The 26,153-nt window shown below is 40.1% G+C and overlaps 1 protein-coding gene across 1 annotated transcript; it reads right to left on the bottom strand.

Moving 5' to 3' along the window:
* Positions 1-8,735: 8,735 nt before the first annotated feature.
* On the bottom strand, positions 8,736-13,964 carry LOC139448768 (aldose reductase-related protein 2-like). The gene is made up of 8 exons (XM_071230305.1): positions 13,870-13,964; positions 12,280-12,438; positions 11,586-11,702; positions 11,163-11,246; positions 10,190-10,306; positions 9,317-9,429; positions 8,946-9,027; positions 8,736-8,837 (listed from the first exon to the last, which is right to left on the bottom strand). Exons 1-8 carry the CDS (start codon positions 13,960-13,962, stop codon positions 8,736-8,738), a joined length of 867 nt encoding a protein of 288 aa, XP_071086406.1. The 5' UTR covers positions 13,963-13,964.
* Between the last annotated feature and the right edge of the window lie 12,189 nt (positions 13,965-26,153).

Genomic DNA, 26,153 nt, shown 5'->3' with positions numbered 1-26,153 from the left:
GCATCACGCTTCGATAACCAACTTATTCTACAAGCTGCCGAACTCCTTTGCGATCCGAAAGTAACTTGTATCCCGCATATTCTAATGCGGAATGCTTCTTCAATTCACTTATATTGTGTTGTTTTTTATCATGAAACATTTGCTATTAACTTTTGAACCATCACTCTTCATTCACTAACGTGTGCATGTAATCGTGGCGTCACAATGACTCATCAGTTTCTCAAACATTTCCCTCTGTACCAAGCTGTATGACAGGCAAGAGGTTTGATTTCTATTTCAATATTGTGTGTACAATTATATACCTCGATATAGGTTCTTATTCTGATATTATTTACCGAAGTCTCTCATTAAAGTTAAAACACATCATATAATAATGTATCACAGTGTACCATACATTGTTTTTCTTTAGGGGTTGGTTATATCCGAAAGGGATATATATCATGTAAACAGCTCTTCCATCCGTATATTCATACTAAATAATCATATAAAATATGTGATATTTCAATTTTCTTCATGCTTTTACCTGTGGTTATATGAGTTAGTGTCTTATTTTCTTATGTACATATTTTAATGTCACATATTTTTCGCTTTATTTCATATTTCAGTGCTAATCAACTGCGCAATATGAACTTCCCTTGAGAAAATATAACCCTGTTTTATGTAATCACTAACCTTTACATACTGGTTAATCGTTCCCCCCCCCCCCTTTCTATTAATAAAATGTAGACTCACATGTTTGTGTTCTTTCAACCATACAGGGTCTGATTATTTTCTTAATACCTTAAGTTTTTACATTGTATTGATGTGGTTTGTTTGGACTTTCAGAATAGTCAACTCATCACATCTTTCACTTTTAAAGCGCTAGAATTCGCTGTGCAAACATGCGTGCAGTAATATGATAATCGCTGATTTGTATGAGGGTACTCCATGATTAGGACTCGTTGGTTGGTTGGTTGTTTGTAAATAATCGAGTCTGGACCAGCGATCCAGTGATTGATATCATGAGCATCGATCCACCCAATTGGGATACGATGACATGTATCAACCAAGTCAGCGAGCCAGACCACCCGATCCCGTTAGTCGCCTTTTACGACAAGCATAGTCACCTTTTACGGCAAGCATGGGTTGCTGAAGACCTATTCTACCCCGGAATCTTCACGGATCGATTAGGATTCGTGATTCGTCAGCTCGACACACGTGCTCATGTGTTTCACATACATTAAACTGATAATATTTAAAAACTAATCAAATCGAAGGTCAAACCCAAACACGCGCCTTTAAAAGTTTGACGGTTTCGTGTTTCGCATTTGTTGTTGCTATTTAAGCCATGCATATATCAACTGCCTATTGCTATCATCAGTGAAATCACGTTTGCTGAGGCTATCAAATGTAATGTTGAACATAAATAAAAGCAATCTGCTTTTCTCTATTTTAATCATGAGTGAGTGAGTGTGGTTTTACGCCGCCTTTAGCAATATTCCAGCAATATCACGGCGGGGCACACCAGAAATGGGCTTCACATATTGTACCCATGTCGGGAATCGAACCCGGTTCTTCGGCGTGACGAGCGAATGCTTTAACCACAAGGCTACCCGACCGCCCCTTTCAATCATGATGACATTCCCATCGTGATGGGCGCGCACCCGAAGACGACGAGGAAGGCGCACCCCGGCATTCCTATATTCACGTGGAGAACTTCAAGTCGGCAATAGACCTTACTGGTACATATGGGGAACATAATAATACACATTCTGGAGTCCGTTGTGTGTTTGTGATGTTCTTAAGACGAATTGAAACATTAACAAACTTTAATAAATCACTTTTATTTCTCCTCAAAATATATTTCGACTTTATCATAAGCACGTGTGTATGAATCGCTTCCAAATAGTAATGATACCAGGTGTTCGCAAAAAAATGATGGTATACTGCGACACCTATGGCACCCATCACAAAAAACATAAAACATTAATCACGGGAACGTATGGTATAAATCAAAATAGGGCATTGCATCGAACATGAGCATGAGTGGCCCAGTCGTCTAAGGCGCCGCGATTCGCTGTGCAGAGTTGCGTCCCTTGGGCACGCCAGAAACCTACGATTGTGGTTTCGAACCCCGGTTCGCCCCGACTATGTTTCTAGGTTTGTCAGCACCATACCCGTGCTCGTGGGTTTTACCGAAGTGGTAAACGTCTGAGACCTGCATCACTTCGGGCTTTCCTCCCACATTAAGCTGACACGCCGTGATATAACTGGAATACTGTTAAAAGCAGCGTTAAACCCAACTCACTCACTCACTCAGTTTCAATTTCGTCATTTACTACACGTATACACCACGAACTTTGCTAATTTCAGAGTAAAGTAACTATTTAAATATATATGTATACGATAAGTGTTTTCGCTGCAAATATAAACAGAAAACATTAAATACTATAAATGCAGTGGAATATTCAGAGACATCATTCTGAGAAGAAACGTCAACTTTTCTCTATTCCGGATCTATTCAGAGCAAGGCAGTAACCACACACTGGTCTGAGTATTTTCTTATATAGTATCACAAAATGAAATTTGAAAAATAATATCCTCTTTATCATTATAAGTATACAGTTGTATTTTATCATTAATATTTTATTATATCACATTTAATATTATAATACTGTTACTCTTAATCAAAACCCGAATAATAATTGTATTCTATATTCATTTAGATATCACATTTCATCACATCAAGTCTCTACGTTGAAATGAACATGGCAGATCAAGCACTTCAGAATTATAGAAGAAAACGAAAGAAAGTTTCAAATCGTAAGTGAATGGTAAAATTTGTGTTTACCATTTACCGTCCGACAATAACAATTATCTTAATGTTGTCTCATAACATACACCATATCGGTATTTGTCATATTATCAGTCGCAAAATTCAAACCTTTTCGCGGCGGTTATTCATATTTACCATCACCTCCATGTTTAGAGAAGAAACTTAATTCATTAAATAGTCGCAATATAAATGATGACATGTGTTTTGTCTATTTCATTGTGGTACATCATTACTCAGTTGGATTGGATGAAGTCGCAGAGCAAGTGGATCATTACGTCGACCACACACATCGTTTAAATATTCATGGTATTCAATTTCCAATGTCTTTTAAAAATATTTCAAAATTTGAAGAAATGAATAATTTAAGCATTATTGTCTACGGTTTCTCTGAGGATGGCGATGATAACGGTAATGAGACAATAAAACACAAAGAAAATGTAGTATTTCCTCTACGAATAAGTTCCAGGGTGGCTGACGTACCGACTGAACGTCACGTGGATCTTCTCTTGTTGACCTCCGAAGTGGAAGATGACGATAAACGGTCTCCATCTCATTAAGTGCTCATCACCAGTTTGGTTGCTTTATTTTTTTGTTTTTTTTTGTTTGTTGTTTAACGCCGCACACTGCAATATTCCAGCTATATGACGGCGGTCTGTGAAATAATCGAGTCTGGACCAGACAATCCAGTGATTGACATCATGAGCATCGATCCACGCAATTGGGATCGATGCCATTTATCAACCAATTCAGCGAGCCTGACCACCCGACCCCGTTAGACGCCTTTTACGACAAGCATAGTCGCCCTTTATGGCATGCATGGGTTGCTGAAGACCTATTCTACCCCGGAATCTTCACGGGTCTTGGTTGCTTTAGTGAGGCAATGAAATGACCATGGAAGCAATGTATCTGCAGAAAATGTTTGTTGACTTACACTACAAAATCTCGTTTAGATAGTCACAAAGATTATTGTTATCATTAAGCGCAAACGATTAAAATGCCTGAAGCCGATAACGCTTTGGTTGGTTGGTTGGTTGGTTTGTTGTTTAACGCCGCACTCAGCAATATTCCAGCTATATGACGGCGGTCTGTAAATAATGGAGTATGGACAAGACAATCCAGTGATTGACATCATGGTCATCGATCCAGCCGATTAAGCACAGAGGAAATTTGGTTTGAAACAATTTTCGAAAACAGTTGGAGTTCCTTTTGTAATTTACGCGGACTTCGAATGTATTTTGGCACCAGTAATAGAACACGATGGTGATGATGATGATTGTAATAATGAGAAAGAGAATGAAATGAATAAAAAAACGATCACGATCAACTCACAGGAAAATGTAGAGGTATATCTCATCCGGAATGCAATGTCAATAGTAAGGAAGCCAAATTTGTAAGGTTTAATTGTCATAACGCATCAGGCTTCGATAACCAACTTATTCTACAAGCTGCCGAACTCCTTTGCGATCCGAAAGTAACTTGTATCCCGCACAATTCCGAACATTTCCTTGTTTCAGGCTGACAATGTTCGTTTTCTAGACTGTTTCAAACTTGTTAATACCAGCTTGCAAAGCGAACAATGTACGAAGCAAATGCCAAAGGGAATTGTGTCCGAAGCAGATTACGCATTCGCTCATAAAATTTGGGTTACATTCAAATGTAAATCGGTCAGAGACTTTATGGAACTATACGTTTCAATAGACATTTTGATATCGACCATGACCGATGTGTTCGAAGCATTTCGCGACATGTGTCTAAACTATAACAGGTTCGATCCGTGCCAATATTTCACCCTCCCAGGCATGGCAATGGACACTTGCCTTCGCATCCCAAACATTTCGGAATTAATAACATGTGGATTCTCAAAAAGTCAAAGCATTTGCTTGACTTTTTGCAATCTCAGAAAAGAACCAAGTTCCATTCTGCCAAAACATTTCATTTTTCTACTTTGTACACCACTATCCCAAATGACAAACTCAAGGAAAAACTTTATTCCTTGATCCATGGGGCTTTTGTTACATAACGTGGTGTACACAGATACAGTTACGTATCTATATTAAGAGGTTCAGGATAATTTGTGAAAAATGAAAGCAAATGCCATCTGAATTTTACTGAGAAAACAATATGTGAAATGCTGGACTTCTTGATTGATAACATCTACGTAAAATTTGGTGGTAAGACATTTAGGCAAGTTGTAGGGCACCAATTGTGCTCCCCTTCTTGCGGATCTGTTTCTTTATGCCTATGAATTGGAATTTCTGTTCGGACTGTCAAAGTCAAAACAAGGTATTTTAGCAAAGAAGTTTAACTTAAGCCTCTGGTAGATCGGTGATCTGATATCGTTCAATAACAATAGAATATAGCAGAAATCCACTGATTTACCCAGCTGAACTAGAAATAAAGGAGACAAGCGAGTCCGCCTCATCTGTTTCATATTTGCATAAAGATTCAGAGTGACAAAACACTCACCACAAGATTGTATGACAAGAGATATGACGTAAACTTTCCTATAGTCAATTTTCCCTTCATGTCGAGCAATATTCCAGCAGCTCCAGCCTTTGGTATCTACATTTCGCAACTTTTGAGATACAATCAAGCATGCTCTTCCTACCAAGATTTCAAAGAGCGTCATACGGCTCTTGCTCAGAAGTTGTTTGATCAAGATTACAACACTGAAGGCCCCATTATAGCTTTCAAAGAGTTTTATGGTAGACATGTGGAGGCCATTTCCAAATTTGACGTACCAGTGACAATATGATGTCCGATGCAATTCCTATGTTTTGGCGTAAGAGGCGACTAACGGGATCGGGTGGTCAGGCTCGCTGACTTGGTTGGAGCATGTCATCTATCCCATTTGCGTGGCTCGATGCTCATGTTATCAATCACTGGATTGTCTGGTCCAGTCTCGATTATTTACAGACCGCCGTCATGTAGCTGGAATATTGCTGAGTGCGGCGTCAAACAACAAACAAACAAACAAACCGATGCAATTCCCTATTTTGACTTGACCATATATTTTTTTCAGGTGAATGATTGACTTGAATTTGCATGTATTTGTGATGGGTGCCACAGGTGGGGCAGGATACGCTCACCTTTTGAAGATCCGGGGTAGGGTAGACTAGGTATTCAGCAACGCATGCTTCCCGTAAAAGGTGACTATGCTTGTCGTAAGACGACTACGTTTGTTTGTTTATTTGTTTTATTCCACCCGATCCCGTTAGCCGCCACTTACGACAAGCTTAGTCGCCTTTTACGGCAAGCATGGATTGCTGAAGACCTTTTCTACCCCGGATCTTCACGGGTCGTGACGACTCCGTGGGTTGGACAATGGTTTAGGGACAGATTATCGTCTCGTAGCTGAACGTCATCTGAGAAGAGCTGATACTAGTTTGTCGGATATCCTTTTTCGTGTAAGGATACAACGCACTGGTCTTTTTGAACATCTCCTCGTGAGCAAAACCAGCGCATTATTTATCCTCAGCTTGCAGACTTTCAAGTACACGTCTTGCAATTCTACCCCTTGTATTCTTTTCCAGTTTCTCCACTAATCAGTGCGATAAAACGCATTCCCACGGCTTTTTGAAAAAACAATTTCCATGTACCGTTGGTAGGTTGCAAACAGGAATAAAGCAAAACGACATTTTGTTCTTATTGAAACACAATACCATCTCTTTCAAGACGTTATATGCAGCAGGGCAACACTCATGACTTGCCATGGGGTGATCGTCCACGTGTGAGTGAGTGTGGTTTTACGCCGCTTTTAGCAATATTTCAGCAATATTTCAGCAATATCACGGCGGGGGACACCTGGAATGGGCTTCACATATTGTACCCATGTCGATAATCGAACCCGGGTCTTCGACGTGACGAGCGAACGCTTTAACCACTAGGCTACCCGACCGCCCCTCGTCCACGTTTGTCGTCAAGTCAACAAGGCGACCATATATGGTTGGTGAATTTAGGGAATCAATGCCAAACTGGCACAGCTCGGGTAATTCTCGGTTTGGTTTGGTTTGGTTTGTTGTTTAACGCTGCACTCAGCAATATTCCAGCTATATGACGGCGGTCTGTAAATAAACGAGTCTGGACCAGACAATCCAGTGACATTGTAATAACTGCAATGTGAGGCTAGGAATCGAACCCGGGCTGAAATGACAACTCGGGGAAGATCTTAATCCTCCTCAATATAATTGGTTGTGCCTTCTCAAAGAATCCTTTGTGAACTTGTGTTGTATGAAGTTGATGTTAACATTGAAACTGGCTCTTGTATATTAGCATTGTGTCTCACACATGGTGCAAATGCGACAGACTACAAAAGAATATACAATATGTACAGGGGTTATGAATTTAATAACCAAAATAAAACCAACACAACAAATTGAAAAAAACAAAACGTGCAGAGGCCATTTCCAAAACTTACGGATCAATGACAAAATTTCGGAAGCATTTGCCCCTTTTTACTTACACCATATATTCCCGAGTTTTGTAAGGCAAAAAATTGACTTGCCTTTTCATGTGTTTATGACAGGTATCACCGATGGGGCATGATACGCTCACCTTTTCGGGAACACCTGGTATCAAACATGTTAATGCTAAAGACGGAATCGTACGATGGACTGATTACAGATATTGTTTTGTCGCCTTTATTAACATACTGCGGTTGTGATCAAATATGGTACTTAGGTGTAAAGTAAATATTTCTATAAGATTCAAACTCTGTTTAAATTCAAATAATGTTCATCACTGAAATATTCGTTAGACTCTGATTAATACATAAAACACTTGAACTGCATTGTTAGTGACTGTAAAGAGTAACACAGGGATTAACATAGGAATGAGGCAAACAAGGGTTCAATATCCAGCCAGGAACAGAGTCGTCATATTTGGTGTCCAAATGGAGGACCTCTCTTCAACCGTGTTGCAAATACCCTTTTCATAGTGGTTCGTCAAAGGGGAATTCTGGGTGGCCCTTAAATCTGTAATGAAGTATTCAATGATAGATCAAAATCACGGTTACATAATTCTTCCACCCTTGAAGATCCGGGGTAGAATAGGTCTTCAGCAAACAATGATTGCCGTAAAAAATGACTATGCTTGTCGTAAGAGGCGGCTAACGGGATCTTGTGGACAGGCTCGCTGACTTGGTTGATGCATGTCATCGATCCCAATTGGGCAGATCGATGCTCATGATATTAATCCCTGAATTGTCTGGTCCAGGCTCGATTATTTACAGACCGCCGTCATATAGCTGGAATAGTGCGGCGTTAAACAACCAACCAACCAACCAACATAATTCTTCCATGTATTCAAGAGAGAAGATGGTATGTATTTGTTCAGATAACATTTCCTAGATTCTTCACAGCGCACATGAGGCGTTGGGGTAGCCTTGTGGTTGAATCGTTTGCTCGTCACAGCAAAGGCTCAGGTTCAGTTACCCTCCTTATAATTTAAATTGTTATAGCATAATACATTTCTGCTATACCCCGTCGTGAAGATGCAAGATTTGTGCTAAATTTGACATGAAAGCATACTCACTCTAAGTATCGTTCACGGTGGTCCGAATTGGAGTGTGAATGTTATTGGACCAAAATCCATTACACTGATCGTGTGTGAACAACGACAAAGTATGTGTGATCTTATTCAGGATATGAACAAAACTAAACTTACTCTGGGAACGTGAAAAAACGCAGTGTCTTGTCTTGTGCTGCAAGTTTTGACATCTCATCGTCAGATAGTTTGAAGTCGAAAACCTTTGAACAGTAGAAAAGAGTCTATTTCCCGGTCTTTTTTGTGGTTAAACATAGATTAGGGGCACTTGAACTATTGTTGAACTATAATTTCTTTCAAATTAAATTTATCGAAAACAAAATTGTCTTCATACTAGGACAGATGAAATCAGAAATTCCTACAAATACTTGAAAAGTCATGGCATGAAACAAACCTGAAAGTTTTCCCGAATTCTCCCAGGGTTACTGCTCTTGGGTATAACAATGATGCCTCGTTGGATAAGATAGCGTAGGTGAATCTGCATAATAAACACAGTTGTATTGAAAAATGAACTAGCCTCCTTCGTGCTGTGCATATTACAACAACGTAACATATGCCAACATATTTCGATCTAAATGTAACGTACCTGGCCTACAGATCGTTGGTGCTTTGCAGCCAAATCCTTAGCAACTGGGTCTTCTAGAACTTTGGGATCTCCTTCCACCTGTCTGAATACATAGCGTTGACACACAATGTAAAGTAAATATGATCGATAGGTAAGTGAAGTATGTGATAAAAACGTAACATTCTATATACAGCAGGGCCGAGGGTTTGACACTTGTCATCCATAATGTGTCTTCTTTAAGAGACCCATGTAATGAATGTCGTACGTTCATTCAGATACAACATATGGAAATGACATTTATGCCATTAATTTAAAATCTAACGATGCTTCTCAGTACACTTGTCCAAAGAGCAGTTCCTGTTTACTCCCTGCTATTCAGTAACGATTCTTACATGTGGGCTGGTCGAGCTGGTGAACCGAAGGGGCTGTAGGCAGTAAGGGTTATCCCCCGTTCCTTAAGGAACTGAAACAGCTTTTCTTGTTGGAGATACAAATGACACTCAACCTGCAAATGTGAAATGTCCCATAATTTCCCATAATGTCCTATAAATGATTTTGTGTATTGAATAATTATTTAGTGGTCAGTTGAGTATTGCTCGCACTGACCATAATGAAATTACGTACATAAATGGCATACGTATATGATATATAAGTCTCAGTCGTTTGCCACTTCAGTAAGACCCAAAGGCCGAGATATGATACATGTACTGACAAACCGAGCATCATCACCTACATGAATCTGGCATTCAAACCACGATCACAGGATGCAGGAACGCATAAGGAACACAACTTTGGACAGCAACTTGCGCCGCCTTTGACGTCAGGGCCCCCGTGCCAAGCATTTGCGTGAGTGAGTGAAGCTTTTGAAACAGCAGTGTCATTAAGGAGGCATTTTCTTACTTGGTCTTCAGCCACCCATGGTGGCAAGAGGCACCTAACGGGATCTGGTGGTCATGCTGGCTTACTTGGTTGATGCATGCCATCGTATCCCAACTGGATCGATGCTCATGATATCAATTACTGGCTTGTGTGTTCCAGACTCGATTAATTTTAAACCACCGTCATACAGCTGGAATGTTGCCGAGGGCGGCGTTAAACAACAAACAAATTTGTGGAAGCTTTACCAATAGCATCTCACCTCAACCGTCCATCGTCTGACTTAGGATTTACGGGTTCCTCCAAAACTCAATGGGGAAAATGTATTTTTACGAAAATATGAAATAGACAGCAGCATAAATTAACAATATTGAAAAGTGTCCCTGTACCTGGTTTGTAGCTGGTTTTATATCAGCCATCTTGCATATCCTTTCAAGCTGTTCCATATTGAAATTTGAGACACCAATAGATTTGGCGTGGCCATTACGAGCCACTTGTTCCATAGCCTGTAACAGACCATAGTTGACATGTGGGCATGTCTACAGGTTGACAGTTATTTGGTAGTAGAATATGCATGAACACCATAGGAAACTGATGACAGATGGATACGAATTTGCTGGTAATATGCCAAAAACAATATTTTCACTATTTCCTATGTAGGTCATCCCTGAAAATTATTACACCATGAGTGAATCAGGAATTTTTTATGTCCGGCTCTATATTTTTCGACTGATCGTTGTGTATATCGGTAGTAGACGTTAAACTTACATGGCGTCATCACAGCAAGGCGTCGTGACGTCATGTAACAATTGAAGTGGTTAATTGTCCATTCACGGATAAAAAACATCACTGCAAACATGACGTCATATAACAATGAGAATCTGCTACGCGCCATAGATACGATCCCTATATATATAAGAATGTTCTGTCATAACGTCATTTCGCGAGATATATTGGACGACGTTATTTGTGAGAGGGATGTGTATAGTGAGTTGCTCCCCACAGATGTAGCTGGACTACGCAGATTAACGCTATGGCCGAACGATCGCATCCAAAAGTTGGAGATATATTACAATCGGTATTTGAAGAAAAAGTACAGATAATCGACGTGAAAATTGTGAGAATATTCAGGAAATACCAAAACTTATCACCTTGTTCATAAAACGGACTTGTCCGACATTGCCGAAGTCGAATTGTATTCCGGAAGTCATCCTTATTGTATTACGGGTTAATATTTTTAAAGCTTGTACATTTATTTTATTTACATCCATAATGAGGTGTACAAAATGTGGATATCTCATATAAAACTTAACTACATTTTCCCAAGAAATCAAATACAGTGTCAATTACTTGATTTCTAACCTTCCATGTATCCTCCAGCGGAACATCACTGAGTGCAGGTTTCCCGTTATCATCCACAGGGAAAGGGGTTCCCTTTCCCGTTTCCTGTTCGACAAATATTTTGGAATTACCGAAACAATACCGACAGAATTTGTTGTAAAATCTCAACTGATTATTTGAAAATAAGATAAGAAGATAAGATTCATGTACACCGAATTCAGACGAAAAATCATAATGTACAAGCAGTTTGGGAATATAAAGCTTGAAGGTTAGCTAAAACACGATTGACATAATTATGTAGACCGAACAGCTTACATCGTGTGATAGTCGTTGGTTGAGCCAAGTAGTTAAACCACGTAGTCATGTACAAAATAACATCTAGATATGTGAGATAAAGGCAAGTACTCTAAAAACATTTCTTTCGGGATGTGGCAAAGCACTTACTCTAAGCGCTGTAGGAATGTGAATAAGATACATGTCAACATAATCCAACTGTAAATTCTTGAGGCTTTGAGCAATGCCCAGAGGGACTCGGTCTGTTTCATGGTGGGTTATCCACAGCTGCAATACAATGTAAATCGTTATTCCTACACTTTACAAAGACACTTCTTGTTTTTCAGTGCTAGTTTCGCACAAGTACAGCGTATCAGCATATTGTGGGAGGAAAGCCTGAAGTGACGTTTACTAGATATGTAAAACGCACGAGTGAGTGAGTGAGTTAAGTTTAACGCCGCTTTTAACAGTATTCCAGTTATACCACGGCGTGTCAGCTTAATGTGGGGGGAAAGCCCCAAGTGATGCTGGCCTCAGACGTTTACCACTTCGGTGAAACCCACGAGCACGTGCATGGTGCTGACAAACCTAGAAACATAATCGGGACGAACCGGGATTCGAAACCACAATCATAGGTTTCAGGCGTGCACAAGGGACGTAACTCTGCCAACCCTCTTACGTGCAGAGGTAGTATCAGCGATCATCACAGGGTTTGGTGGTCATTTTCACAATTTCATAAATACAGTTTATATTTTGAAGGGTACCACAAGACTAAATAAAATATATAATCGCATGAACCGAGATGTTTCATAAGATTCTGCAGAATACACTGTGAACGGCATTGATGTTTTGATGAACATCATACCTTCGTTGTAATAAAAATGTCTTCCCGCTTCAGTTTCCCGGCCTTGAAGTACTCCTGGAGCACCTCGCCTATGCAGGCCTCATTCTGATATGCATAGGCAGTGTCAATGTGTCTGTATCCAGCGTCCAATGCGGCACGGATAGTGTCCTTGCACTCATCCTAGTAAAAACAAAGGGATCATCCAGAGTGGTGATTAACGGTGATTAAGACAGTCTCTGTAAAGAGTGAAATGAGAGTATAATGTAAAAACCAAGATTCACAATCAAAGCGAATCTAGAATTAGGATCCATTCAAGCACGCCCAAGAGAAGCGCAGTGACTTGCATCGTCTTTGACAACCCGGCCACACCTACCCTACTTAAATATTTATGTATAAGGAGCATAACTAAGTGTAGATGCTATGTGTATGGAGACAACCCGGCCACACCTACCCTACATAAACATTTATGTATGAGGAGCATAACTAAGTGTAGATGCTATGTGTGTGTAGACAACCCGGCCACCCATACCCTACATAACACCCCTACCCTACATAAACATTTATGTATAAGGAGCATAACTAAGTGTAGATGTTGTGCGTATGTAGACAACCCGGCCACCCCTACCCTACATAAACATTTATGTATAAGGAGCATAACTAAGTGTAGATGCTGTGCATATGTAGACAACCCGGCCACCCCTACCCTACATAAACATTTATGTATAAGGAGTAATCGCGATATGGCTGCAATATTGCCGATGCGATGTAAAATTATAACTCACTCACTATAAGGAGTATAACTAAGTGTAGATGCTATATGTATGTAGACAACCCGGCCACCCATACCCTACATAAACATTTATGTATAAGGAGCATAACTAAGTGTAGATGTTATATGTATGTAGACAACCCGGCCACCCCTACTCTACATAAACATTTATGTATAAGGAGCATAACTAAATGTCGATGTTATGTGTATGTGTATTACACGTTGCGAGCGCGTGCTTACTTCGAGTAAGAATGATATGTATAGCTAACAATGTGTATAGTATAATGTCTCTTCCTAAATGTTATTCCATACATTGCTTCACTCATGTCTTTGCTATTTAGTTACAAAAGGTGTTTTTATTTCATGCACGGTCCTAATTTACACATAGCCGTTGTTGAATAATCCTTTTATAAAAATTCAGTCACGATCTTGTTTGTGTGTTAAACTCTTGTTTGTGTGTTAAACTCCGCACTCTGTAATATTCCAGCTAAATTGACGGCAGCGTTACAACCTTACCCAATAGAGTGAATGGATAGGCTAAGTGTATTCATGCTGTCAATAGCGTATAGTTCCACTGACCTAGATACTCGCACATGTATGTGTCTGCAGCATGTGGCTACCTAGCCGATTTCATCCGTACATACTCTTAATATTTACTTTACATATAGACATATGCTTTCGTGCATCTCGCTTTCTCTTTCTGCCTCTCTGTGTCGCTCTCCTCTCATTCTCTGCCTCTCTCTCTCATCCTTCTCTCTCCTCCCCTCCCCCCTACGTACATGCACAGAGAGATGGCATCTATAGATACAAGTATTAGTTCAATGGAGACACATAAGACTTACCTGCCATGTGCCAAGTCCCACAAGAGGCATCTTTCGGCCATTGTACAATGGCAGGGACTGTGCAGCGTACAATGGCAGAGATTGTGCAGCCATGTTTACGAATGATAGCAAAAGTGTGTCGTATTGTTATCACATGACCAGTTCTGAACAATACTGACAATACTGTTATCATAACGACTCAACCCTACTGGATGTGATGACATATATAAAGTAGTATAGGTAATGGGGGTTCTGGACCACAACCACTGGAGCCAGATTTATATACCTATACCACAACTACAGAGGGAATTTTTAATGCAAAAATGACGATGCGATTCAACGATAGTCATGATATGAAGTTAAACTGGCTCCAGCTCACCACTACCTGGAGCCAATCAATGATACCATTAGTATAAAAACGATGATGAGATTAAACTAAATTGTAATGTAAATATTCTCTATCATTTTTACTAATACGTATACCATTATTTACTTTTAATAATTTGGACCCCCTCAAGGGGTTGTAACGGGTGATGCTCCAATATGAATAATACTGCAACTCAAGTTCTGTTTAATATCATTGAATTCAGTAACCATATTTAAACTAACATTTTTTACAGCCGGACGACTAAATAACATATGACCTGGGTTCTCTGGCAGGGGAGAGACTACCACACTTTTTCGTTTTGATGGGCTATAAGCCTCGAGTACGATGCCACTATTTATTATCTTAGTTAAATTATGTGCTTTACCCATCATCACATACGGTGGGGTAATGACGATATTCAGTAGCCACTCGATGTTTGCTTCGACCATAGTCCATTTATGAAGTGTTTTTAAGGAGTCTACTAACGTCAACATCACTTAAATCTCCCAGATTACCTGTGAATGTAACTTATTTCCGCTTGTATACATTATCTTGTGAGTGTAAAGCGTATAACTTACCATCGGTACCGGGTTTACCGAATCCTTCTGTGTCTCTGAAATTGGAAAGCGCAAGTGTATTACATTGTCTGGGTGTTCCAGGGCCTGATGAATCAACCATTATTTATAATATGGAGTGTTACACTTAAGTATCCTATATGTACAGTTTGATGTTTTTACATCTAATAGAGAAATTTGAGATCTGAAATAATACCCCACTTTAATTTTTTATATTCTAATGATGAGAAAGATTCCGTTCTACCGCAATTGTATTTTTCATCTTTCACTGGAACAGCTCTGAGTAGAGTTGAAGGACTTTCTAGTTGAATATTATCCGTCATGCTTATTTGATCAAGATGCACAAATCTTTATAGGGGACTTCATCGGGTAATTTAACTCCATGCCGTGTTTGGTTGGGTGCTACTGTTCAATCTCCTCTAAATCCAAGTGTGTCTGCTACGTTCTCGTAAAGAATTACACCATTTTCTCCAGCACTTAAAATCAGCATCCCATTCGACTCATTTTGTGTGAGACTAATTCCATTAGGCTTAAAAATTTCATCACTGAGGGAGCATACGCTGTAATACCCATCAGGTATAATGTGCTTGTCTATACGTATACATAACTCATTATTACCTCTTGCAGCATTTATATTGGTCCACTGCGGGTAATACGTAGGGCTACTTCAAGTTGACCATCCGAGTTATCGATAGTATGAAGCAGTTCAATAGACTGACCATTTGTTATTCCCGGGAGTGTGACATACATATTAAATATACAATGATACTATATCATAACTTAAATATGAAATCAACTTATTTTACTAATCAGTCGATTTTAGTAAGTGCCTCTGGTGCTAATTGTTTTGTTGAATTCACTGATATCTTTGAAAAATACAGGTTCACGGCAACTAGCGATAAAATGGTGCACGATTGGTATCTCTTTATGCCCCTGGATTTGAACTAAATAAGTCTGTTTTATCATTTCACGTGTACTATCAGATTAGACGTATACTTAAAGAAATTTTTGCTCTATTACCGCAGGATCGAGCATGGAATGCATGAAATAATCCGTACAATAGGTTTTGCGTATGAACGTATTTATCAGGAACTTAATATTGCTACGGGTAAGGATTGGCGAATTAAAGGAATTAACCATGGTCTAGGTGTTCCGTACAGCGGACAAAAAACTGTTAAAGAAGTCAGCGATGATTTAGTTGAAAAAACTCATCAACCATTCGATCCATTTAAGTTGTTGCAGAAAAACAATCTTTTTTGTAAGATTGCATATTCTTAATCATGGCTGGGAACTTTCGAGTAACGATTGGAAAGGTTCTCTTATGAGTTTTAAGGGTGGTTTGGCTTATATTGTTACAAAATTTGTACAACTGAACGATACCACAAACGCTTGGAATGAATTTCTATATGATAAAACAAAAAATAATTTTACTAACCCAGGAGTTGTAAGAGTTAATGAATCAATAAGAACTTATGTATGGGCAATTCTCGGTGCACAATCGCAAACACGAACGTCCATTATTGGTTCTGAGACGGAACTCGATGTACAGAAACAGTTTGTCGCAAACGTGGAGGATGCTATTAATTCACCAGTTGACATACCATCTTCTATAAAACGTTATCAAGATGTATTACAGTACGCTCAATCCAAAGTAGACTACGTTTATGCGCCGGGACTATACATGTCTCCGAGTAATATAGAACTTAAGATCGGTCAAGTGATATGCTATAAAAATAAAATTGTTATTGCTACCGATCAACAAAAACAGGTATAACAAAATTCAGATATTAACACCGAATTAATAACGCAAACAAACACAGGCGAAACGGGAATAGTCAAGCCACAGTCACCACGTGTTCCATCTACTGACGCACAACCACAAGTGCCACCGCATAAAAAATCAAAAACATATCGATGAAAAAACAGCGCTTATAGTAGGTGGAGTCGCGGCTGGTTTACTCATGATTTGGTTAGCGAACTGATTTGGATAAATAGTTCTTAGCGGATAAGTACAACAGCCCTGCAGTTGCTACGATCAGTGCCCACAAGTTTTGACTAAGCCTAGTGGTGGTCTTAGCTACTAAATTCAAGATCAAGGAAACTATACTTCTATCATACCGGGAAGTGCAGACGCGGCTTTCCCAGCGAGCTTTCCCAGTGCTGAACCTAATGCTTTTAAATGCTTTTTTATCCACTCTTTTATACCATCCCTATCACTAGGTGGTGCACCAGCTCTTGTACCAACACCGGTTAACGCGAGAGTCAAAGTCGATATAATAAATCCCAATGCGGTTAAATACTGGCAATGGTTATTCCCTGTTCTCTGAACAATGTTTCGATTTTATCGGCCAGTGTAGTGTCATCGTTGAGGACTTGATCGATAGTTTCGATTGTACTAGGGTTATCAAAATCATCTAGATTAAAATCATCCATTTTTATATTAAACATAAGGTTACATAATTTCAATATAACAATGTCTTCGCAATACAATGTAGACTTCGCGATCCATTAGGGGTCAAAGCAATTCGTCAGTCTGTAACTATAACTAATAACCCGAGTACCATTGATAAGAATCAAACGCTTCTGGTTCGCTTTCCTAATCTCGGCGCACACGATGTGTTAGTTCCGGGAACTGTCCGACTAGCATTTACGATTAGTTTGACTTCTGTAGACGTCAACAGGAAGCCTGTTCAGAACATAGGTCATGCTATCATTAAGAAAATCGTGATTAAAATAAGCGATAATGAGGTTTTGAATATCGAGGATAGCGATGTATACTATTGTTACATGGATCTCTGGAGAACGGATAAAGAGCGGGAAACTTACAGTACCAAGGTATTTGTAATCGGAACACACTGAGACTGCGTGTAGATGCTTCTAGTGGGAAGAATACCCTCGTAAAAGCTCTTGCTGTTGCCAACGCATTAGGTAACCGATTCTATATTCCGCTAGATAGTATACCGGAAGTTTAGCCATTTTATACGATCGCGTGTTTCGACACCGAAAGATCACGAGGAGCAAAAAGGATACGGCGTTGAATATCAATCTAAACGTCCCCACCAGATCGTTCAAGGGTATTTCAATGTTGTTCGAGGACACATCCGATGCATTTAAAAGAAATACCGAGAAGTTCTACAATCCCAAGATTACAAAAGTAGAATTGACTATCGAGGGCGTTCCTAATCAACTATATAGTCAAGGAATGCTAGCGTATCAACAGTGGGAAGAGATTAAAAAACTCCCTTCTATAAAACGAAGCCTAGAAGTTAACGCGGTGGTGAAAGATCTGTCTCTCGGGGATGTATCTATTGGTGAATACCTCACCACGAAGTACGTGCTAAGGCTCGACATGAGAACAATGGACGATGACCGACTACACGGTAGTGGGAGGAGAATAGTGAGTGAGTGAGTTGTGTTTAACGCCGCTTTTAACAGTATTCCAGTTATATCACGGCGTGTCAGCTTAATGTGGGAGGAAAGCCCAAAGTGATGCAGGTCTAAGACGTTTACCACTTCGGTTAAATCCACGAGCACGGGTATGGTGCTGACAAACCTAGAAACATAATTGGGGCGAACCGGGATTCGAACACACAATCATAGGTTTCTGGCGTGCCCGAGGGACGCGACTCTGCACAGCGAATAGCGGTGCCTGAGACGACTGGGCCACCCGTGCCCCCGGGAGGAGAATAGAAAATGCCAGCGAGGGTGTCACTATACAGATAGCGAATCTCCAGGAATCAGCTGGTAAATTAAACATATATTTGTACGTGATTATGGATGCGCAACTTAATATACAGAATGGAAGATTCGTGCAAGCAATCTATTAATAATCTTTTACCTAAAGTTCCGCACTGCGCTATCATATGCGGTCAAACGGGTTGTGGAAAAACAGCTTTTATTCTAGATATTTTAGAAAGTCATTATCGGAATGTTTTCACCCATATTATTATTCTGTGCCCGACTAGAAGTGTTAATAAAACATACCTATCGAGAGATTGGGTAATGAATGACGATGGGGTACACAGAGTTGATCCGGGTGATCGTTTACAAGACTGTTTACGAGTATGTCACGAAAAATACAAAGGAGAATCAAACCTTTTCATAATAGACGATTGTAGCGCGAGTAAAGAACTAACCAAAAAGAAAGATATGCTTTCATATTATTAAAATGAGCATTCTCCAGATGGCATACTCAACATAGCGTTTGGGTACTTACTCAAAAATACGGCTCTGAAAAGATCTCAGAGAGCAGACCAAATGGGTAGCCCTGTTTCATTGTAAAGACCGAGATTCATTCGAGGAATGTTTACGCGAAAATGATGTTATTTCTACCAAGTCCAAACGAGATAAAGTCAGAAAATTGTTAGCTTCAACGAAGCATTGTAAACTCGTATTAAACACTGATCAACCAGCTTTTTATGCAATTGCTTAACAAAATATAGCAAAGAGATAAGAGTTGAAGGCTTTAGCAAAACAACGTGGTCTACAAGGATAATCTCGAATGAGAAAAGCTTAATTGATCGATTTACTCGGTTTGGAATACAACAAACCTCAGACTGTTAGAGAACTCAAAGCTCAAGCAAAAAACAGTGGGCTGAGAGGTTATTCTCGAATGAGAAAAGCTGAATTGATCGCTTTACTAGATAATAATGATGTTGATGATAACAACAAGAAGATGTTGATAAAAAACAACAAGATGATGTTGAAAAAAACCAAGAAGAATTAAAATGTGTACCAACATCCGCCGGCGTTGGTAAATATCTAAGAGGTTGGAAGATGGATATTAATTCCAACCTGGATGTTAATGATGTTAAGCCGATCATATCGAGTTAGATGACTTACATAGTATAAAATACGAGCTGACGATTAAAATGTCATTGAGCTAAAGTAGCACAGACTATAGCATTGAATATACCGAACCATATTTCCCGAGCAATCAAGAAGTTATAACCGAATCCGATACTATAAACGCATCATTAGATACATCACTTCAGAGGATACAGGAAACTTTAGAACGCTGGACTAATAGAGGTTCGGGTTGGGGTGTGGATCAAATCGATAGTTTATATTTAGATATAGCAAATTATATGCCCTTCTTATGGATCTGATATAGATTTACCCCCACATTATAAAAAGCCATAATTAATGTAAAAAGTAAATCCGATGACTGTTTTAGAATTACAATAAGATCTGCACTGTTCCCCATAGGCAGTTATCCAGATAGACCTTCTAGCTATCCTCAGAACGATGGATTCAACTTCGATGGTATAGACGAACCTACACCAATATCACAAATTGATAAGGTGGAAAAGCAAAATAATTAAGCTATAAATGTTTTTGGACATTCTTCTAAAGGAATTGTTGTACACAGGATAAGCTCCGCCCCAGAACATATTCCCAGAATCAATTCATTTCTAATCGAAAAAGATGGTAAATATCATTATACATGGATAAAGAGTTTTAGCAGGCTATTATACGATCAAACAACCCCTAAAGAAAAGAAATATTTCTGCGAAAGATGTCTGCAGGGGTACAGCAGACAAGATCTATTGAAAGAAGACTGTAGAGTTGTTTGACAGACTGCTATCGGGATTGATATGCCTTAAGAGGGGAAAATATATTAACATTTGAACATTATTATAATCAAATGCCAGTACTTATCGTAATTTACGCCGACTTATCAAACCTATAGAGAATAATCAAGATAATAATCAAGATAGTAGATTTACGTACAAAACTCAAGAACATATTCCTTGTGGGTTTGGATATATAGTTGTAAGCTATGATGGGAAAACAAACCCGCCCGTGATTTACAGAGGTCCCGATGCAGCGGGAAAGTTCCTAGAATATCTACAAAATGAAGAGAGAATTATCCGGGAACATTTATCGCATAAGAAACCAATGTGGATGACGAGGGATGATTGGAGGGCCTATAAGAGGTCAACGAGTTGTCAGGCCGTGGAGAACGAGAAAGTTGAGAAAAGCATAGACAACCTGCGTAGCGCACAGTCTTATGCAGACGCGGCGAGATCAGAAACAATACACCTGAACATTGTTATTAAGAATCTTCCCGAATCTAGTAACGAAAATGTGGTGAATAAAGTTAACAGTCTCATTAAGGAAGGGCTGAGCCTTCGTAACATAAGCATTGTTAGTGCGGAGAGGAAACAGTCAACTAACAGAAGGTATGCAGGAGTAATCATTGCTAGATGTCGTAGTTTGGATGATAAAAAGCAAATACTGAGTGACAAAATGAAACTGAAGGACAGTAGAAATTACAGGGACGTGTTTATTGCGAGTGATAAATCCCTACATCAGAGAATCCAAGAATCAAATCTGAAAAAACTGGTGGATGCAGTGGGAGGAAACCTGAAGATGAACGGAGGACGGATCCAAGTAATAGACAACCGGGAGACCTCTAGTCAGGACTCGAGGCCGAGGCGAGGAGACAATTATTCCCGGGGTAGGAGGGACAACTACGACAACCGGACACACAACGGAACCGGTGATCTCAACGGTGAAAGGCGACAAACCGACGTAAACAACACTACCGGGCATTGGGAGTACAACCGCACACGTGGCTTTGTTGACAAACAGCGACCACGTGGACCGCCAGCCAATCGGGAAGGAGAACGCCATCGGGTCAAAGGTGAAAGGTCGGGTCGCGACGCCTATACCCACCGTAACTCCGTGACAGGCAATAACAACTAGGTTGTATGCGGGTTTTGGAATGTGGCCGGCTGGACAACTGATGTTTTAAGTGATAATTATATTGTACGTAAATCTTTTATAAACTTTCTAGATGTGGATATTATTGGTGTGGCCGAGTCCCATCTCATTAGTAGCACTGAATTGCATGTCGATAACTATACATGGTTTGGGCACAACAGAGTGCTACTTCACAGAAGTGCCAAATGTGGTTCTGGAGGGGTTGTTTTTTTAGTTAAAAATACTATATGTGATTTATATGATATCAAGTTATTAGACAATACGTATGAAGGTATCCTGTGGTTGCAGTTGAATCATAAAGCTATCCCAGACTGTCAGTCAACTTTCTGTGTGTGTTACTTGCCGCCTGAGAACTCCACTCGACATGTTGATGCGTCGGAGTTTTTAGATACCTTACTGTCTCAGGTGTACCTATATCAGACTCAGAATATTAGGTATATATGCGGAGACTTCAACAGCAGGTGTGCGGGTCTACGCGACCACGTGGAAGGTGTCGACTTGCTGCCTGAAAGAGACTGTATTGATAACACACTGAATAACCATGGGCGTTTGTTTTGTGACTTTCTTTGTAATGCAAATATGTGTATTGTGAATGGACGGAAAGGAGTGAATGATTTTACGTTTGTAACCCCGAGAGGTAACTCTGTTGTTGATTTTTGTATATGTAACTATGAATGTTTAGAGAGCATTACTGATTTCCGTGTTGCGCGACCTAGTGTGTTGATTGAGGAAGCGGGGCTAGTTGGTGTGTTAGACGCTGAGGCAGTGAGTAAACTTGACCACTCTGTGTTAGTGTGGTCTATGAACTTGGACTCCTATGTATATAATACCCCTGTAGCGAAGGAGGATAATGGATCAGGTTTTAAACTCAAGTGTGATTCTACCAATATACCCGACAATTTCCTAAAATCTGGAGAGGTTCGTGATCGGATAGACAGTATCATATCAGTGCTAGAATCATCTAATCAAGAACAGTGTGACATAGACAATGCTTTTAACCTATTTCAAGAAACTGTTTTAAGTGAAATGTACAATGTTCTTCCGACGAAGCGTGTTTTATCTTCCTATGTAAACTCTAAACGGAAAAAAACGAAGAAGGCGTGGTGGACAGAGACTCTGACTGAGCTATGGAACGATATGTGTAGAGCGGAACGCACTTGGTGTAAATCCCGTGGTCCAAGACGTGTTAGTCTGAAAGCCATATACGTGCAGAAACGTTCAGTGTTTGATAAAGCGGTTAAACGTGCTAAACGTGAATACAGAAACAAGACTATTAGAGAGATAGAGGACATGTGTGATTCGGGGACAAGAGAGTTTTGGAAAAAGATTGGAAGAGTTGGGGTTGGGAATGAAAGAAGAAAACAGATTCCTATGGAAGTAGTTACAGAGGATGGAAGTGTTGTAAGAGACAGAGAGGCTGTGTTAAACACATGGACACAAGCGTACTGCGCACTTCTCAACACTAACTCTAGCAGCACCGAGGAGGAAGTTGTGCACCATAGTGACGTCACTGACATTAACCCCCATCTTAATGAAGAAATAACGCTACAGGAGATACACCATGTCATGATGCAAGCAAAGAAAGGTAAAGCTCCGGGATATGATGGTATACCTGTGGACGTTTTGAAAAATGAAGAAAGTCTTAAGTTTTTATACAGAACTTTTAACTTGTGTTTTCTTACTGGTAAAGTTCCAACTGACTGGTCAAAAGGAATCATTAACCCCATACCAAAGTCAGCAACAGATGACCCACGTGATCCACTCTCATATAGAGGCATAACGCTTGCCAACACATCTTATAAATTGTATTGTGGAGTTTTAAGCAATAGATTGACAGAACATGTGGAAGGGGCTAATATTTTATGTGATGAACAAAACGGTTTTAGAAGAGGACGATCAACTACAGAGCACATTTCTACTGTGACATCCATAATAGAGACTCGTAAGAGTATGGGGAAGCAAACTTTTGCTGCTTTCGTGGACTTCAAGAAAGCTTACGACTGTATTGATCGAGGTATTCTATTTAGTAAATTGAGTGACATCGGGATCCAGGGGAATATGTTTAATGCTATTGTCTCACTGTATCGGAATGTTCAGGCTTGTATGCGGATAAACGGGTCGTTTACGTCTTGGTTTAACGTCAAGAGTGGTCTACGCCAGGGATGCCTACTTTCTCCACTGTTATTCAACCTGTACATCAATGACCTCATAACTACGCTGAATGCCTTAGAAGTTGGTGTATCTGTTGACGATGAATGCATTTGTGTTCTGGCTTACGCTGACGACATCATTCTTCTGGCTGAGAGTGAACAGGACTTAAATATACTTCTTAACGGGCTTGGGCAGTGGTGTACGACAAACAAGATGTCAATTAATCCCAACAAATCGAAGATTGTGCATTTTCGGAGCCAGGCAGTGACAAGAACGGATAGTTTATTCCAGTGTAGCGGCAATAATTTGGAAATAGTGGAGAGTTACTGTTACCTCGGTTTGTTACTAACAGAACATCTGGACTACACTCGGATGGGGAATGCCGTGGCAAGTGCTGCAAGTCGTGCTCTGGGACTTCTCATATCAAAGAGCAAGATTCTAGGAGGGATGGAGTACAAAACATTTACCAAGCTGTATGACTCCATGGTGTGGGCAACAATAGACTATGGAGCTGCGATATGGGGAGCTCATCACATTCCAGCTATCAGCACGGTGTCTAGCCGGGAGAGCCACATTTCAGAAATGGCTATTGCCGGTAGAGCCACATTTTCAGCTGAGTGCATTTCACCTATTCTAGCGGGTAATTAATTAATCCGATTACCGATACCTGTATATGAGTGTCCCACATTTTAATTATACTCCTAATTTAATACTCCCAGACTGAGGGAGGCGACCAGTTCCTACACCGTGTTAGTGACGACATCCTCATCTTCACTACAGACAAGAACATTGAACATGTGTGTACTGCAGACATTGTATTTTGTGATGGTATATTTTATGCCTGTCCCAAGTTGTTTGATCAGATTTATTGTTTACATGCTGAGGTGTTTGGCCATATTTTTCCATTAGTTTACTGTTTGTTGTCCAATCGAACAAAAGAGTGTTATGTCAACATGTTTCAGTACCTGTGCGATTTTGCTAGTAGAGGAGGTCTAGAGTTTGCCCCACTTACAATTCAGTTAGACTTTCAACGTGCAGTTCACAATGCCGTGACTGATTTATTTCCTGGGACATTAGTTAGAGGGTGTTTCTTTCACTTCACCCAATGTATCTGGAAGAGGGTGCAGAAAGAAGGTCTGGTGATGGTCTATAAGTAAGATGAGGAGGTGAAGAAGCTGGTGAGAAGAGCTGCTGCCCTCCCTCTAGTACCTCGTGACAAAGTGGATGATGTGTGGCTTGATGCCATTGCTGACTCTCCTGCTGGCCCTAAAGTGACTGCCTTCATGGACTACGTGACAACCAGTTGGGTTCAAGGAGGGGCCTTCATGCCAGAGATTTGGAACCATTTCGAAAACCAAGGCCACCGTACCAACAATCCCCTGGAAGGGTGGCACAACAAGATAAAGAAACTTGCCAAGAAAGTGCCACCCGAACATCTACGAGGTAGTGAAGCTATTTCAGCGAGAGCAGTCACTCAAAGAGGTTGCAGTCCTGAGACTCTCCCACCAGCGGTGAGAACCTTCACGAAGAAAGAAGAATAAATGAGAAAACAAGACTTGTTTTGTTATATACGGTAACCTGTTAGAATCACAAAGCATGTTTTGACAGCATAGCCGCGAGAGCCACATTATACAATCACGCAACCATAACCATTGCCGCGAGAGCCACATCAATTTGGGCTATCTATTTTCGAAATGTGGCTTTGCCGGCCTGTAACCATCAGCACCATACATAACAGGGCCATGAAGTATTTTATAGGGGTGAGGAAGTCAACCCCAAACAGCGCTGTATCTGGGGACATGGGATGGGAGCCACCGGTTGTACGGCTATGGAGAAGTGTAGTAAGGTATTACAAGCGATCATGCGACGTGAATCCGGACAGATTTATATTTAAAGTGTTCAAGTGGGCAGACTCAGCGGCGTCATTAGGCACACGTAACTGGAATCTCCGTGTCCACAAGAAACTACGAAGTTTACAGTTAGACCATTTTATCCCTATTGGAAACACTTTTTATATACACTTTTTAACGAGTACGGTTGGAGAGAAGATAAAGCAGAACTTCATACAGGAATGGAGTAAGTCAGTCAGACAGGAGGAAAGTAGACATGGAACAGGAAAGAACAAGCTCCGACTTTATCGACATTTTAAGACAAGTTTTGAAGTTGAACGGTATTTACAGTTTCCCCTACCCCGGTCTCACCGCCGTGCTATAGCTCTATTCCGCTGTGGTGTTGCCCCGCTCCGTGTTGAGACAGGTCGCTACAATAATATACCATTGAATGAACGGATGTGTTTTAACTGTCATGAATGCGTGGAGGATGAAAGCCATGTTTTATTTCATTGTCCTTTATATAAAAACATTACTGATAGCCTTTTAACTACATGTGCGAATCTCTGTGCTACTTTTCAAGTTTTATCTGATGTTGATAAGTTCTCTTTTATTATGTCCAATGATGATTTGTTGTTTCTAACGGCCAAAACC

This window comes from Haliotis cracherodii, unplaced genomic scaffold, assembly GCF_022045235.1.
Source record: "Haliotis cracherodii isolate W230 unplaced genomic scaffold, xgHalCrac1.p SCAF_7, whole genome shotgun sequence".
NCBI classification, from domain to species: domain Eukaryota; kingdom Metazoa; phylum Mollusca; class Gastropoda; order Lepetellida; family Haliotidae; genus Haliotis; species Haliotis cracherodii.
Note: the sequence above shows the minus strand (reverse complement) of the source record. Positions and strands in the feature narration are given on the sequence as shown.

Coding starts and splice junctions, on each gene's coding strand:
- LOC139448768 (XM_071230305.1), bottom strand. CDS start 13,962: ATGGCTGCACAATCTCTGCCATTGTACGCTGCACAGTCCCTGCCATTG. Junction 12,439..13,869: donor TGGGACTTGGCACATGGCAG/GTAAGTCTTATG, acceptor TGTTTTTACTAG/GATGAGTGCAAGGACACTAT. Junction 9,028..9,316: donor CCAGCTCGACCAGCCCACAT/GTAAGAATCGTT, acceptor CTATGTATTCAG/ACAGGTGGAAGGAGATCCCA.